The 16,739-nt window shown below is 30.1% G+C and overlaps 2 protein-coding genes and 1 long non-coding RNA gene across 3 annotated transcripts; 1 reads left to right on the top strand and 2 right to left on the bottom strand.

Annotated features, from left to right (window-relative positions):
- Positions 1–3,755: 3,755 nt before the first annotated feature.
- On the top strand, positions 3,756–10,003 carry LOC118066016 (uncharacterized). Its single transcript, XR_004690210.1, has 4 exons — positions 3,756–3,899; positions 4,757–7,292; positions 7,375–9,780; positions 9,866–10,003. It is a non-coding gene; the product is annotated as an uncharacterized lncRNA (long non-coding RNA).
- A 3,402-nt stretch (positions 10,004–13,405) lies between these two features.
- LOC118066092 (33kDa venom protein-like) lies at positions 13,406–14,274 on the bottom strand. Its single transcript, XM_035081884.1, has 3 exons — positions 14,117–14,274; positions 13,921–13,980; positions 13,406–13,852 (listed from the first exon to the last, which is right to left on the bottom strand). The coding sequence occupies exons 1-3, from the start codon at positions 14,121–14,123 to the stop codon at positions 13,557–13,559; spliced, it is 363 nt and encodes a 120-aa protein (XP_034937775.1). The 5' UTR covers positions 14,124–14,274; the 3' UTR covers positions 13,406–13,556.
- A 1,034-nt stretch (positions 14,275–15,308) lies between these two features.
- mRpL11 (mitochondrial ribosomal protein L11) lies at positions 15,309–16,690 on the bottom strand. Its single transcript, XM_035081810.1, has 4 exons — positions 16,497–16,690; positions 16,133–16,356; positions 15,874–16,063; positions 15,309–15,792 (listed from the first exon to the last, which is right to left on the bottom strand). Exons 2-4 carry the CDS (start codon positions 16,262–16,264, stop codon positions 15,527–15,529), a joined length of 588 nt encoding a protein of 195 aa, XP_034937701.1. The 5' UTR covers positions 16,265–16,356; positions 16,497–16,690; the 3' UTR covers positions 15,309–15,526.
- Between the last annotated feature and the right edge of the window lie 49 nt (positions 16,691–16,739).

The raw sequence follows: 16,739 nt of genomic DNA, 5'->3' as shown, positions 1-16,739 counted from the left end.
TCTCGCCATGCCTTGGGACAATACAACTGCTCTCCTATTCTCTAAGCGTCACTGCTCTGCACCTACCTGCTCCTGTAATTGTTAAAATTTTCCCAGCAGCGGAACTCAACTTGTTAGACTTATATGGTTTCATATTTGAACAGCTTAGTCCAGTCAAATGAGGGAAATGGGATAATTTTAGTTTGCGATAGACAAACTAACACTATATAGATCACTACATAGTTATTCGCAACTGAAGCTTCACTATTGACAGAAGCTTCAGTCAAGACTAAGAAAATTAATAAAAAAAATTAACCCTACAAGTTACTTTGTGGCGATTTTTTACAAAACATGAGATATTAGACTATATTCTCAGAGTAAAAAAATTTTTTTGTATTAATTTTTTCATTATTTTTATTAATAATTTATTATTTAAATCGCTCTAATATCTGTAAAAATGCACTGATCAGCCCGGTTTTTGGCTCAAAATGTGCAGAATCGAAAATTGCATAATTTACCCATACAACATTCTGCTCTATCTTTTACCTGTCAAAAGTTAGACAGGTCTTAATATTTGGGGGCCCGAGTGCGCTTTTTCTCTTGTGGAGCCGTTAGGAGCGACAGAGACCATTAGATATCTCTCTGTTTCACTCGCACTCACACAAAACTTCTGCGCACGCGCCGAGTATTGAAAAGCATGTGTGCGAGTGAAATGCACACTCCAACCGTAAGAGTGACAAGGACACTGTACGGCGAGTAAAGGGGGAAAGTTATAGGCCCATGCTGGGTAGTGAAAAAGGATTTCCTACTGCCGAGCTCGAAATTTGTCAGCGCGAGAAATTTTCTAAGTTCTATGCGCTTCAAATGTTTGGGAAAATTTTACTATTTTACGTTTCATAATCATATATATATATATATCGATAGAAAATTAAATTCTCTATCGATTCAGCTGTACTTTATTGCAGACCTTTTTTCTCTTTTGTCCTGTAGAAAATTTTTCACTCGCACACATGCTTTTCAATACTCGGCGCGTGCGCAGAAGTTTTGTGTGAGTGCGAGTGAAACAGAGAGATATCTAATGGTCTCTGTCGCTCCTAACGGCTCCACAAGAGAAAAAGCGCACTCGGGCCCCCAAATATTAAGACCTGTAGGTATAAACTATTGTTAGATTTTCTTGCGAAGGATCACGTAGTCATTGGAATTTATATATTGGCCAGGAGATTACAGACCCTTCCCGTATCTGCATTATTTTCAGTAAGCAACATTTCTCTTGAATGCATTGTAAATTTTACTTTCACCAAACCTGTCATCACCAGATATTTCGTACTTGCAAATTATTTAATTATTATTACATAGACATTCAGGAAAAATAAGACAATGTTTTAAAGACTCTTAAAGCCACGAGTCAACATATTTGCTGTAATTACTAGAAACTCAAATTTTCCGCTACGAAAATTCTATTTTAAAAAATATAATGGATATCAATATTGAATAATTTCCAACTATTTTTAATATACGGGTACAAGAAGAAAAATACCAACGATATTCCTACGTCGGTTTTTGAAGACATTATTGATCCATTTAAACACTCAATACTTCTCTACATTAATCATTTTTATATTTTCTTCTTTTTGTTAATTTGAAAAATAAAAAAAAATATATACATGTATATTCTACATCAATTTAACTTATTAAGTATATATCTATTTGTTTTTATAATGTGCATGGCAGACGTTCGTCTTCATTGACACTGAAACATGATCCAGATAAGAAACATATAATTGTGATAAAATAAATCTTAAATTAATGAAAAAGATAAATTTGAAAAAATTTAAAGAGAAACGTTTGGTAATTAATGTTATTTTATTCATATTTAATTTAATAGCTACATGCTTAAGAGAATAGAGTGTACAATGCTTTGTTCATTGACCATGATTCATTTAAAAAGCAAGGACAGTATAAAAAAATTAGTAATGATTTATTAATCAATATTGATTGATTTTAATATATTACTATTATCTATTTGAGCGTTTAATAGAGCAATTATATCAAGTATACATGTTATAATTAAATACTTGGAAATTATTCAATATTGATATCCATTATATTTTTTAAAATAGAATTTTCGTAGCGGAAAATTTGAGTTTCTAGTAATTACAGCAAATATGTTGACTCGTGGCTTTAAGAGTCTTTAAAACATTGTCTTATTTTTCCTGAATGTCTATGTAATAATAATTAAATAATTTGCAAGTACGGAATATCTGGTGATGACAGGTTTGGTGAAAGTAAAATTTACAATGCATTCAAGAGAAATGTTGCTTACTGAAAATAATGCAGATACGGGAAGGGTCTGTAATCTCCTGGCCAATATATAAATTCCAATGACTACGTGATCCTTCGCAAGAAAATCTAACAATAGGTCATACCTGCCAGCACTGTACGCACGCTCTTCAAAATGAGTAAAGTCCAGCTGTTTAAATATGGAACCATAAAATCTAACAAGTTGAGTTCCGCTGCTGAGAAAATTTTAACAATTACAGGAGCACGTAGGTTCAGAGCAGTGACGCTTAGACAATAGGAGAGCTGTTGTATTGTCCCAAGATATAGCGGGAATCTTCATGATACACAATAGAATTTACAGGTCAACAAGTCCGACAAGACGTGTCAGGGGATTTTCCAGGCTCCAATGTATATAACAAAAGGGGTGTGGCATCTCCAAACGATCGGTAGAGTGTGGCAAAGCATGCGTACAACTAAAATGAAAAACTTGTTATCAAGAATGCTACAAAATTAAATTGTTGATAATTCTTTAGTTAAATTATTAATATTTCAATGCTATTTAGCATGATCATTCTAAATAAAGAATGATTCAACGCATACGTTTTTAAATGACTAATATTTTTGTTCTGTTCCTATAAATACGTCATCAGTTGACGCAACATGATTTTATAAATATATCCAAGAATAATCTAAATAAAAATGTAGAAAGAATAACAATTCTTTAGATATTTATAGGTAAAAATCTTTCTTTAAGATAATTTTGTAATAATTTTACTTGAAATTAGCTAAAAACGAGACCTATTCTAAGATAAAAGTATGCGTGCGTCTTTATTATTGATTTTTGAAGGCATACAAACTCTAAAAAAAAATAGCTTAACTTTCTAGAATAATTGGGTCAATAATTTAATGTTAAAGAGACAAATTTTCTTCTCATTACCTTGAATAACGTATAAATGGGAAGGAATGATAAAATACGTATACATTTCGTCATGATTTTTCGTCATCATTGGTCATTTAAGGAAATTAATGAAAATTATATACTGCTCATATAAATATTCGAAAGTCTATGATTAAAAAAAATCATGTAGAAGATTTAAATGTCATTACAGAATAATTAGAGGAAGATAAAAATAAATGAAAAATAGAAAATTTTTCATAGAAAATATTGACTCTCGAAAAATCTGGCAACGTAGAACAGCTGCAGAGAGGTGGTACGACGTATTTACAAAAAGACGCAAAATTGTGGTGGGGAAGGACCGTAGCACACACACCATATTGATGATTTCCAACGAATATATTTGAATAATTCTTTTTTAAATAGTTTATATGAAATATTTTCGATGTTAAATACTTTCAAATATTATTAATTATTTATTTGAATTATTTTTATGGTCTAAAATATTTCTAAAGAATAAAAATGACATCAAATCAAGGAACTACTTCTTACTGCGCGCGCAGAAGGGACTACTTGCACGCGTCTTGGATGCTATATAAACGCTCCCTTTTCGCTGCCTCCGTTATTCCAAAGTCGTCGAACGAATAGTGCAGACTGTATCTTTCTCGGTGGTTTATTTAACCGTTCATCGATAAAAGAGGAACTCAGCGTGTCCTTCACATCGAGGAATACGAGTTGGCTACAGGTTAGTTAAAATTCTATCGTTATTAAATAGAATTTCAGTGAAGTCAGTTTATAAACGTTCAAAGTGTGAGTGAATTGAACTTCAAGATTCATTGTTCTCATTAACAATCAAGTGAAAGTCAAAAGTTGTTGAGGAGAAAGTGCTTGTTTAACACACTTCGGCTATTTCATCGTTTATCTACATCATCGATCGTCATCATGGGGTCCATCAACGTACAGATTTCCAACATTAACGGAACTGAACAACTCTTCGATTGGATCAGCCAAATCCGTCGTAAAAAGATGAAATGGCTGTGCAAGCGTCATCGCGACTTGCGCGTCGAAGCCGTGCTCGCTCACGCCCTCTGTCAGGCTGAGGTTGAACTGCGTAGCAAACATCTGGAACGAATTGCTCGCCTCCAAGAGCTGAAAAAGAAGAAGCAACAGGAAGCTGCCCAAGCTGATGAAAACCGCCCAGATAACTATCAGAACATCTGGGGTTCCGGTCTGTATCCTGAGTTGGACAGCTTCAATTCATTTATGACAGAGCTTGGCGGAATTAAAACTCCAATTGAACGCTGATCATCAGTGGCTTGAAAAGCCACTGAAACACTCGACAAAGAGACAATTGGGTCTCGGCTACAATAAAAGGGGGCGGCGGTGAGGAATCTACTACATCATCATGATCTTCGAAGCGGATCTACGACGACTGCAATGGATATCCTGCGACTCTACGGCTGCCTTGGTTCTATCATCGATTGGTTCCGGTGATTCAGCGGTCATCGAGGAAGCAACGCCGTGTCGATTCAATCTTCTGGGACTGCAGACATCGAAACTCCATCATTATCTAGATGTACATTTAGTATTTTTTACTTGCAGTCTCACCATTTGAGATGGCATTGGAATGGGCGGAGGGAGTCGCAGTTCTGGTGACTATGGTCCATGCAGAACCAAGGGTGCCCAGACTCCACGCCATTGGCTAGACGAATTCCCGTTTGGTTTGTAGATTGTATCGAAAAATGTCTTTCTCAGTTTCTGTAAATTTAACTTAGTCCATTTTCATTGTATATAAATCAAATTTTTCAGATCTCTTGAATAAATATTAAGTTTAGATTTCATTTTTATAGAAATTTGTTTATTTTTGCGAGATTACGTCTATCAACGTTTATGTAATGAGAGAATATCTACTGTAATAAGAGATGGATGTCCAATTCCGTTGATTATAAATTATTTGTAATATATAGCGGTAACAGTATTATTTTATAGATTATCATGTTCGAAGTACACATAGGAGAGAAGTATTAAAATTATTCTAAGCAAATAAATTTTCTTAATTTAAAACTAAAAATGAAGTAATCCATTTATTTATTAATTAGTTTAAGTATCATCGACTATTAATTCCGTAAATCCTTTTCAGTACAGCACTCATCCTCAAATAACGAGTTGAGAGTTGTTACGAGTATGAGACAATTGGTTTCAAAATTCCTCGGGCTGACATCTGATAATAATCAAAGCGAAAATCTGAACTCAGAGAAAAAATAAACGTAAGAGGAAAGTTTTATTTGCGCATGAAGACAAAAAAAGGGAGGGGGGAGAAACATATGTTCTAGAAGGCCAACCGAGTAACGCAGCGAGCAATGCATGAACTCTACACCCACAACCTTCGCACCCTCACTTGCTTCACCAAGTTCATTCGCGAGAGTGTCATCACACACACGCAACGAGAGGCATCTATGGGGTCGAGCCGGAATAAATAATAGCTGGTGAGCTTATTCTTGATGTTAAAATCCCAGACAATCGTATTTTCCCAGGTCTGGAGACGAGAACAGATTTTTAGACTTTTCTATCGGGATGCTCAAGACAACCCCGAGCCTCTGTAGTATTGGAATCACACACGCACGTGTCGTCCGACGCACGGTACTGACTCAAAATTGAAAGGTATTCAGGTATCTAAAATCTGCATGATTTGTTAGCAGACAATTCTGAATAATAGACAACGTTTTCTAATGAATGTTTGACACATATCAAATACTAAATAAGTACTGCGTTGTAATATCTTGTCTACGAGCACGGTATGCTCGGCATTCGAATAACCGTATTTTCACAGATGCAATAGAAGCACGATTGCACAATTCTGGATAAAAGCTAGCAAATACGGATATCGCGAAAATTTAGATCTGATGGAGAGATGAGATAAAGACGATTTGGACAGATGGAGTAAGAGGTCAATGTGAGAAAGGTTGAGTTTAAAATCTATAGAGGTACCACCAATGTTTTTTTGATGTTCATTAACCTATCTAACTTGGTTTAGTCTTAAACAAGTAGTAGATTGCATTTGATTATTGGGTATGGGATTGGGGGAATTAAAAAAAAAACAGTCATTTTCGCTTCAGAGACATAAGAAAATTCAACGCCCTCGGACCATTTTTCATTGAGAATTTGCCGATCTTCAAAGACATTACCCGGAGATGAGATAAGTTAATTTAAACTTAAATTTTTTCTTTATGGGAGGGTGAGGGCAACAAATTAATTATGAGTCGCAGGAATCATGGATAACATACACAACCCTTGGAAATAACCGGAAAGAGGAGAGATAATAGCCACTGAATTAGCCCCAAATAATTATCTTCAACTGGATTCAGGTATCATTCATTCATTTTTCGAACATATCGCGTTTTTTCTTTATGCGCAGGACATGACCACAAGTTAATTGCGGAGTAACCGGAGTATTGAGACAAATAAACTAAACTCGAAACACGTGAGATATTTATTTTTGCATAAATATAAATGTTTTGTTTGAAAATAATACACTTACAATTAGAAGAAAGAAAAAAGGTAGGAGTAACGAGGAAAGAGTAGAAAAATTAAAGGTAGGAGACATATATTTTTGAGCTTCAGGAATAGTTGAATACAGGAAATAAGAAATTATTGATATGAAAATTAATGAAGAAAATATGAAGAAAAGTAAAAGATGGATAGAGAAGTAAAGCATTTTATTATTGAAGAATAACAGAAGGTAAAGAGCTAAATTCATCTTCTTTTGGATTCTACCTTTGTAATTTTTATTTGGTTTGTTAACTCTTTAAATACTGTATTTTATTTGTGGGAAGAGGTATTTTTTTCTTTTGCATCGCAGGAAAAATAACATTCTAGGACAGTCTAGAAAAATCTCGAACAAGAAAGTAATATTTATTACTAATGAGATATTAAAAATGTTGATTGTTAATATGAATGAGAGTAATTTGTGACTTGGAAAATAATTTCTTTGAAAATTATTTATTGATTATTATCAAAAAACAACATTGAAGATTTAACAAGATACAAGATTCAGAATATAAAAATAGAATATTTTTAATTCATTTGATAGAATTAAATCTAAAAATGTCTTCAAAAACAAATTCAACAGTAAATCCAGGTAACAATTTAATGATCATAATTGATTGATTCATTATCTTATATAAATTATTACATAAATTGATTGAGGAATTTATTTTTAGACACAAAATACTTTTAATCAAAAAGATTGAATTTTTCTAAAAGTATTATCATTTTAATCACTTTAATCTGCTTCAAATTTAGTGAAAAATTATATTTCTTTATCAGCTGGCTTTTGCAAAATATCAAAAACAAGAATTAATTGGATAGAAAAAAGAACTTAAAGCAAGAAAAGCTTCAATGAAATTTTATAAAATTCATTTAATTATATATTAGTATTGAGAATGGAATTTGCATAATACTAGTATATTAATGTGCATTGTTTGCAGAAATTTTTAATTAATCTACAAAAATGTTTTATCAGTGTTTACTTGATCTTTAACGTTTTCATGGACGATTTGAAATCAAATTATAAGAATTAGTTGACGTGTTCATCATAATTATCTATCATATCGTGCTAAAATATTTTTGTGCAGTTTTCGTTTGTTCATAAGAAGTTTATAGTCAAAGTTGTGTGAGTTTATATATATATATCATTTTCTCTACACATATATACATATAATCTTTTATGTTTCTATTGTATCAAGTAGCGCATAACAAATTTATTCCTATATATCTATATAGTTGTGTAGTGCGGTCACTTTAATTATGTGCAAGTTATCAAGTTAATTACCAATGTTTGTTTCACCTTTGTAAAATCGCTGCAATGCTAATCCGCTGTTAATGAGCCTAAATGTTATGAGAATGTATACACGTTTTTTTTAGGGTGAATTGTTTACAAGTGTTCTAAAAGTTGTCCTCACTGAATCAAAAAATAATGTAATTAATTTTTATATATCTATATTGTTCGCCTGAAAACAAAAAAGAAATCATAATTGTTGGATGTACAGGACTAAGCGGTGTATTTTTAGAAGTGGCTTATTTGTTGCTAGAACTTTCGGTGAGTTTTACATAGAATTGTGATTTTTTGATCCTATTGAACAATTTCTTTATTAACTTTTATTAAGTAGTTTCCGCAGTTAACACATTGTTTCACTGTATTTATTGTATATATATGAAAACATGCAATGTTCTGCTGGAAAATGTTATTGTTAGGTACACTATACCAAAGGTATTTGTACCCTTGAACGTGCTTGAATAAATTATATATTGAGGGTTGGGGCCTGGGGAAGTACTAATTATTGTTTGCGCGTTCCAAAGTATTTTCAGAAACTACCATCAAGTGATTAATTGGACATTCTCTATCAATAACTACTTCCATTTCATGTAAAACATGTATAAAGTATCATCAACACGCAGAGCACAGCATATTGGATCAGCTAACATTTGTTCGGGCCATACTACATCGCGGCATGCAATCTATTTGGCTGCTACTCTTATTTGTATTATTAAATACTTGTGACTTCTTTGGATTAATGCCTATCACGAAAGTACCATTCGTCCGCTTGAGGAAGATTATTAGCACTGCATCAATGATAATTAATTAGGCAATTTGTGTTTGGTGGTTTCAAAAATTTATCAATTGATACAATTGAAATCAAGGTACGCACTTTAGATCATTTATTTATCAAATTTTTTTACATACTGCACAATGGAAATGCTAGTAATGTGGTGCATCAAAAAGCAAATTGGCTTGGCTATTTAATTAGGATAGGAAACAAGGAGAAATAATCTATACCTTTTTAATATTAACATCAAGAGTCTACTATTGAAGACAATACTACTGAAAATTAATTATTTTACCATCATTTGAAAATTGAAACTTCATTACATGTTTGAGTTAATGAAATGTTGATATATATATCCATCATCAAAAATCCTCAGTAGAAGGCAGACCCAGTAAGCATCATTTTTGTTTTGTAACTGATAATGAGTGTGATCGCATTTTTTTAAAGCAAATGTAAGAGTTGAAACCCTTTTCCCCTCGTACCCCTTGCTAACCGAGTATTTTTAGAAACTACTACTCAAAGAATAACTACTTGGACGTGTTGTGGATGGTACGCGGATTGATGACATGGATGGCATGAGATGACATTCCACGCGGGTGTTCTACTACTTGCTTGCTTCATCTGAGAGGGTTGGTCTTGGCTTCACGGCGGTTTGTGCATTCTTCTACTCGTCCTTGAGGCCCTCAGAGTCCAGCCATCGTCCCTGGAGTGGATATCTCTTGGAACATCCTAAGATTCATCGTCCATTAAGTGGTCTGACTCCTTGGCAGCCGATCTTCTTCGGGAACTGCGGGGTAATGACTTCACTGGACATGTTTGTTCCGGGACTTGGCGCTTGGAGACTCTTATGGCAGCGGGACTGATCGGTTTACCCTGGCTTCGCGTTTTACCGTGGACTTACTCTGGGAGGTCGTGTTTCCCCTTGGCGATGGGCGGTTTCTTTCTACAGGATTCTCTTCAAGGCGTTCCATGATGTATGCAGAGTTCCAGCCAAAACGCCTCTTCTTTTTTTTTAAAAAAGTAAGTTTTTACACTTTATCTTGAATTAAAATTATTTTCTAGTACAACTTAATACTAATTACCTTTTTTTTTTTATTAATTTCAGATAATTTTTTTAATCATACATGGGATTAATCATCACAATTCACTCCTAGTAGAAAACCCATAATGATGAAAGCTTTTTTTGTCGGCACCTAAAACATTTAATAAAAAGCCATAAAAAAAAATAATTAAAACAATAACAGAAGAAAAAAAAGTAAAAAAATAAAATTAAAAAAAAAAAAAAAAACAAAAGGTAAAACAAAACAAAACTAAATTAAATAGAAAAAGAAGTTAATAAACATAAAAATACAAAAAAAATGAAATAATTTAGAAAAGGGAAAAAAAAATATGCAAAAGAAAAAAAAATAGATAAAATCAAATAAAAAACAAAAACAAAAAAAACCTGGGGGGAGCTTTGAGGGTTTTCAGGTCAACGCAGAAGAGAACCCGGCATCGTGGGATGAAGAAGAGGATTCATGATGGCTCTTAGTGGAACCTGGTGGACCTTCTTCGTGGGACTTCAACCGGGTTCACAACGTGGGACATGGAGATTGGGGCCATCGAAGACTGGAGGGACTCAACGTGGGACCTTATAAAATACCATAAATAAAACGTGATAATTTTTAAATTATCTATATTTTCTCGAAATGAAAAATATCATCCAAATTAATTCATGATCTTCACGAATCGTTGACAAATTCGCTATGCGAGTCAATCAAACAATCACCATATTAGCCTATTCTCTTTTTCCTTTACTAGAATGATCATTATCATGATTACATTAAATGATGAAACGATGAACACAAGTTCTAGAGAAAATAGTGATTGAAATTACGAAGAATAATGAAATAAGAGAAATCTATTTCGATAAAAAATTAACAGTTTAATAATTTCTTCTAAAAAAAAAAACCAAATGGTTTGAATATATTAATCAATTTGAATCAATTTACAAGAATTTGATAAATAGTAGATCAAACTATTTAGAGTAAAAGGATGTATAGAATTTCCCAATTAATGAATTCATATCATATTATTGAAAAATACCTTTTTCAATACCATAGAAATTATTCAAGCGAAAGGAGACATACGATTATTAAATAAATAGATTTGATTAAATGATATTCTTCTAGAATTGCTTATTTAAAAAAAAGAAATGAATTGATAGATTTCGATTCTTTTCAGAGACTCGATTATTGAAGAAATTATTTAAACTTATTACGATGAACAAGACAATCGAGGCTGATTCGCGAATCTCAGATAAATAAGCACTTATATTTTTCTAATTCACTTCCATAACTACGTTGCACCTTGTTTTATACAGTTCACTATTTAGGCAAGAAAAGGAAAATTCAACAGTTTACAATTAAAAAAATTACACTCATGATTTGCATTAACATGCACTTAATCCACAAAGTTTATTTAATTGACTTTGACTGAACAACGAACGTTACTGAACGTAATATCAATTCACAGAATAAAACTATCGAGCTGTCTCCAATATAAATAAGAAGTCAATCATATGAATCTTTACGAAAGATTTTTAAATGAAAGTATCAAACGGAAAAATGATAGAAAATAAATATATACAATAAATATAAGAAAAAGGAATATTAGAATGAATGAAAGAAATAAAAATACAACAACTGTTGCAATAAATAGTGTGAAAACTGTGATAATCGTCAAGAAAGTGATGCATAAGATTGATTATTAACGACAAATTTTCATTGAACACTTGACCATGACTTTAAAGAAGATCAAAAGAACTTGAAGGTGTTTCTCCAAATTTAGACTTTTTGTGATATGAATGAAATCTGTGATCATAGTATTTGATGTATATGATATTATTCTGTAGCACATGCCAAAGACAGTATAGATAGATAGTTAAGAAGATATCAAAACGTTTTTATCAGACAATAGAAGAAAAGTCTTGATTTGATAACCGCAAAATTTCTATTCAATGATACATTTGAAAAAAAGTACAACAGTTCAAAATAAAAAATAATGAAGTATGATAGTTACAATAAAAAATTTTGATTTTTTCAGATAAATCTTCTTCAAAACATCTACAAAAAGACTATTAAAAACATGATGAAACTGAAAAAATTCAAAAAGTACATTCCAAATTTTAATTATCACAAAAATTTTTTTTAATTGCAATCAAAAAAAAATTAATATCAAATGATTAGACGACATAAACACTATTAGTCTAAACATATAAAATCATTAATAATTTTCAGTAATATATTTTACAGAACATATTAACATCAGCTATTATTATTATTATTAAAATCGAAAACAATTCAAAAGTATTTGTAAAATTTTTATTATCTATTTATAAATCAGCAATAGAATACTTTACACAAAACAAAGAAGATAATTTATGGATATAGCTTTAACTTAAACTATTAGAGTCAGATTAAATTATCAATTAATTTAATCCAATTTATTAGTAATGTTTTGGGATCAGAATTATATTTAAAATAATAAAAATTGTGAACGATATATATTTACATAAAAAACTAGCTTGATGAGTAAATGATTGAAATTTACAAATAATTCAGACATTGAATCATGAAAAACTTACATTTGAGTCAATTATTCTGTTGATCGTTCATTTACATCAACGCTTTATTCATTCAAAACGCATATCTCAAATCACGATTCACAATCTTATCTGCTTTTCGTAAGTAGTTTTTATAATTGATCAAATTACTGTATTTGAAAATTCAATATCAAGGTTTCGTTGATGAGATACTTTATTAAAATTTTTTTTTCAATAGACAAATTTATGACACATTTCTAGATTACTAATTTTGTTTATACTTCTGAATTTTAAAGTCTCTAAGAAATCCAGAGTAATGAAATTATGGTGAAATAATTTTAACGTTTTTACTCAATTGTTTATTTTTTTTAAAGTTGACTGAAAACTATAGCTTTTATAAATGATATAGCATACAAAAATCTTGTTAGTTGCTCATTGATCACAATTAACTTTGTTGAATCATTAATGATAAGTTGAACAAATATTAAAAAATTTCTCAATTATGCATATACACTCTTTTTAAAGATTTTTTAGAGTTAAATTTACAATTGGACATTAATATCTTTCAGTCTTTACATTATCGTCATAAAAATTGACAGATTATTGATTTAAAAAATTGAATATTAAGATTTTATAACTGAAAACAATTGAAAGTACATATTCTTTATCTTGAATGTATATTATTATTATTATTATTAAAAACAACAATACAAAGTATTATTGCACAATAATAGCATAAAAAAATCATTTTGATCAGTAAATAAATCTGAAGAGAATTAATAAATTAATTAATTAATGAATGATGAATTTTTTCAACAGAATAGCATAAAAAATAAACAATTCAGCGAATTATAAAAAATGAACATAATAAATCAATATAAGATTCAAAATGTCTCAAATAATTTGAAATCATTGAAATAATAAAAAAAACCCAATCCAATATAGTTATGATTCTATTTTTCAACCTTTATAATAAATAATCAATGATCTATACTTTACAAATAAATTTAAATTTAAATACAATCGACTGGTTATATTTTTTGCATTAAATAAAGATCAAAGTATATTTCAGAATAATTGTTTTTTTATTATTGTCCACTTCATACCATAATGATTATTGATATATAATTCAAAATGCTATTTTAATAATTAATGTAATGTAACTAGTTATTTTAGCAACAATATTATTGCTATACGCATATACGCATGCTAACTAATCATCATCTACATCATCTTCTACATCATCATCACCGTTAGTAGATTCTGTTGGGACTGGAATTGATTTATCTGGATTGTTCATAGATTTAGATTCAACTGTAGCTTTTTTGTTTGTATCAAGATTATTATTTGATGGGGAAAAGACTCCTTCTGCACATACGTTCACTTTCTCTTGATTTTCACAGCAAACGTATCTAGCACGATGACAATCTTCTTTTTTAGTACATTCGTTTTTCTTGACTGATGTCTTTAAACTGAATGTTGATGGACAGCTAAGATCATCAAAGCTCGCTGTGAATAAAAAATTTAGTGAACATTTTCTCTAAACACAATAAATATGTAATAATAGTAATACGTACAAAAACGCGGAGTGGATTGTACAACAATGAATAAAGCTGCAATAAAGATCATTTCTTTTCCTATATGACAAAATTAGAAAAATTATACACATGCAAGAATCTTATCTAATGCTCAATAAATGAATTTGCATTAATATTACATATTTAATTAATTAACAATAAATCAAATGATAAAATTATGAAAAATTATATTTACCTGCCATGGTTTGATATATTTTCAGATTTTTTTGAAAGAGTTTCTTTCTTACTTCGTACTGAGTTCGATGAACAAAATTGATTGTGTATTTTTACTTGCCAAAGTTGATTTTTATATGGATTCTATCTTATAATAAAAAATTATCATAATATACATAAATTTTAACGCTCAATAAAAATATAAACCTAGAAATATTGTAAAAGTCATAAAAACAAAAAAATTTAATAAAATTGATGATTCATGGATTTTTATATTTTTTTTTTCTACATTAAAGCTATTTTTTAAATTCTTTTTCGATATTTATTTTCAATTTTTTTTTCAGTTATGTAAGCTACATAATAAAAACTGAAATGAAAAGTTACCAGACAATACATGATTTATAGAAAAAAAATGTAGCTTACATTTTTTTTTCTTTCAATATTGTTTTTGCAAATTTATTTATTGTGATAACTTTTCAATGTCACTAGCTCTTTGTTATTATTTTTATTAAAATTTATATTTTTTAGGGGCGCTATAGTACATAATTTTATATTTTTAATAAGATCTAATATAAAAGTTGAGTCCACGTTCGAAAAGGTGTAGTCAATTATCATTGATTTCAGAAAATCAGTATCTACAGAAACTTATTAAACTTAACAAAAATTTCACCATGAATCGTAAGTACAATTATCTCTTATAAATGAATATTTATACCTAAATTACTTTATAAAAATTTAAAATTGTTTAAATATTAATGGTATTTTTTCCCCTCACAGAGAAGATAACAGTGGTATTTATCTTGGTGCTGTTATCATTATGTATCAATAATGCTATAGCTGATCACGGAGGTAATAAAACTGTTTTGTTATTCATGATAGTGATAATTTTTATGTAAAATTTTTATAATATTTATTTTTCATAATCAAGGTTTTCATTGTCCACGCAAAGTAGATGTTGGACTCAGTAAAGTAGATAAATGTCAATCTGATAATCAATGCACTGGTACCAAAAATGTGTGTTGCTGCAATCAATTCGGCTATCATGAATGTGCCACTGGAATTCCGTCACTGAACTAATAAAATATTTCTATCGAAATGAAGTGAGCTTCAATCTTATTAATAATTCTTTGACTTTGATTAATAATATAAAATATTATCTATCTATTAAACGTTACTTTATGATGTAGATCGTTCAACATGAAACATATAAATAAAAAACCGATATAAAAATACTTAATTTCATATTTTACTCTACTCACAGTTAATTTTTAACGATTTAATTTATGGTTTGATTCATTCAAAAACCAAAAAATGTATACACCCATGCATTTATTTATTATGCTAATAGCTGATAATCAATAGAGAAACAATTTTATCATGTAAAAAAACATACTATAATCTGTAATCTATTCAATTGGTATACAAAGAATTATTAAACTGTCCTAAGTTTCTTGGCTTCTTTAGCTTCCTCTATGGCTGCTCTTTGTTGAGCATCAATAATCGCTCTTTCTTCCAAAAATTTACCAAGTTCATCAGGATCTAATTCTCTGACAATTTTAATGCCAATTGTCTTAGCAGTTCCTACTAACATTTCAGTTATCTGTTTCAAACTCATCATAGCTAAGGGTGGATCTTGTGATTTTATTTTAGCAATTTCATACAGATGTTTCAAAGTAATCATACCAGCGACTTCCGTTTCTACAACAATAAAATTAACCATTGTGATTATTTGTTTCTTTAGTACATTTTCATTATATTATTTATCATGAAATTAGATACTTGAATTGATAGCGCCTCTTTGAATACCAGCAGCTTGTTTAAGGTAATAAGTTGATGGAGGTTGATGAATTACTAATTCATAACTTCGATCAGGTTTTATTTTTATGCGACATGGCAATGGAATACCTTCCTTAATATGAGCAGTTCTTTCGTTAAAATCTTTTATAAAAGCAGCTATATTTAGATTTCTCTGTAAATACATATCAAGTTAATGAGAATGAGTGAATAGTGTAATTAAATTATTTATCACAAATTTTACCTGTCCGAGTTGGGATCCCAAAGGAGGCTGTGCTGATGCTAATCCCGCGGGAATATAAGTCGTAAGTCTGTCACCATGGACTATCTTTTCAGCGGCTTTTTTGGCTAATTTCAATTTATTCACTTTCGACATTACTGACAATCCTCTTTATTTTCAATTATTCTTAAATAGAGTTGATTGAGTTTTGTACCAGTGAGCCGGTAAGTATTAATAATATGTTAACACTAAAACACGTTGTCAGTAAAATAGAAGATAGTAAAATAAATATTAACTGAATGAATACATTTTTTAAAATGTTGATTTTTACTAATTCTATTTTGTTAAATAGTAAATGCAATTTATTGAATCATAAAATAAATCTTACTTGGAGGTTAAAGTTTTATACTCAACAAACAGTGATCTAAGCATACAAATTAAATTTCACCACAAATATCACTCAGTAATATTCTAATATTTAAATAAAAATATATCTTTGAGTTTTAATAGGAATTTTAGAAAAATCTTGTAACAATTGTTTAAAAATCACTGAATTTCAATATTCATATCGTCTCTCGAATTATTGTGATTACCGATTGAGAATTAAAGTATGTCTAAATTCTAAACAACA

This window comes from Chelonus insularis, unplaced genomic scaffold (genome assembly GCF_013357705.1).
Source record: "Chelonus insularis isolate UGA/USDA-ARS -01 unplaced genomic scaffold, ASM1335770v1 contig_121_pilon, whole genome shotgun sequence".
Classification (NCBI taxonomy): domain Eukaryota; kingdom Metazoa; phylum Arthropoda; class Insecta; order Hymenoptera; family Braconidae; genus Chelonus; species Chelonus insularis.
The sequence above is the reverse complement of the archived record's forward strand: the minus strand, read 5'-3'. Positions and strand labels throughout refer to the sequence as shown.

What these genes read in the sequence shown, in the direction of transcription:
- LOC118066092 (XM_035081884.1), bottom strand. An exon ending in ACAATCCACTCCGCGTTTTT is followed by an intron (nt 13,853 to 13,920) that starts GTACGTATTACT and finishes TTTTATTCACAG; the next exon opens with CGAGCTTTGATGATCTTAGC.
- mRpL11 (XM_035081810.1), bottom strand. Translation starts at nt 16,264, where the DNA reads ATGTCGAAAGTGAATAAATTGAAATTAGCCAAAAAAGCCGCTGAAAAG. An exon ending in TGGGATCCCAACTCGGACAG is followed by an intron (nt 16,064 to 16,132) that starts GTAAAATTTGTG and finishes ATGTATTTACAG; the next exon opens with AGAAATCTAAATATAGCTGC. An exon ending in AAGAGGCGCTATCAATTCAA is followed by an intron (nt 15,793 to 15,873) that starts GTATCTAATTTC and finishes TTATTGTTGTAG; the next exon opens with AAACGGAAGTCGCTGGTATG.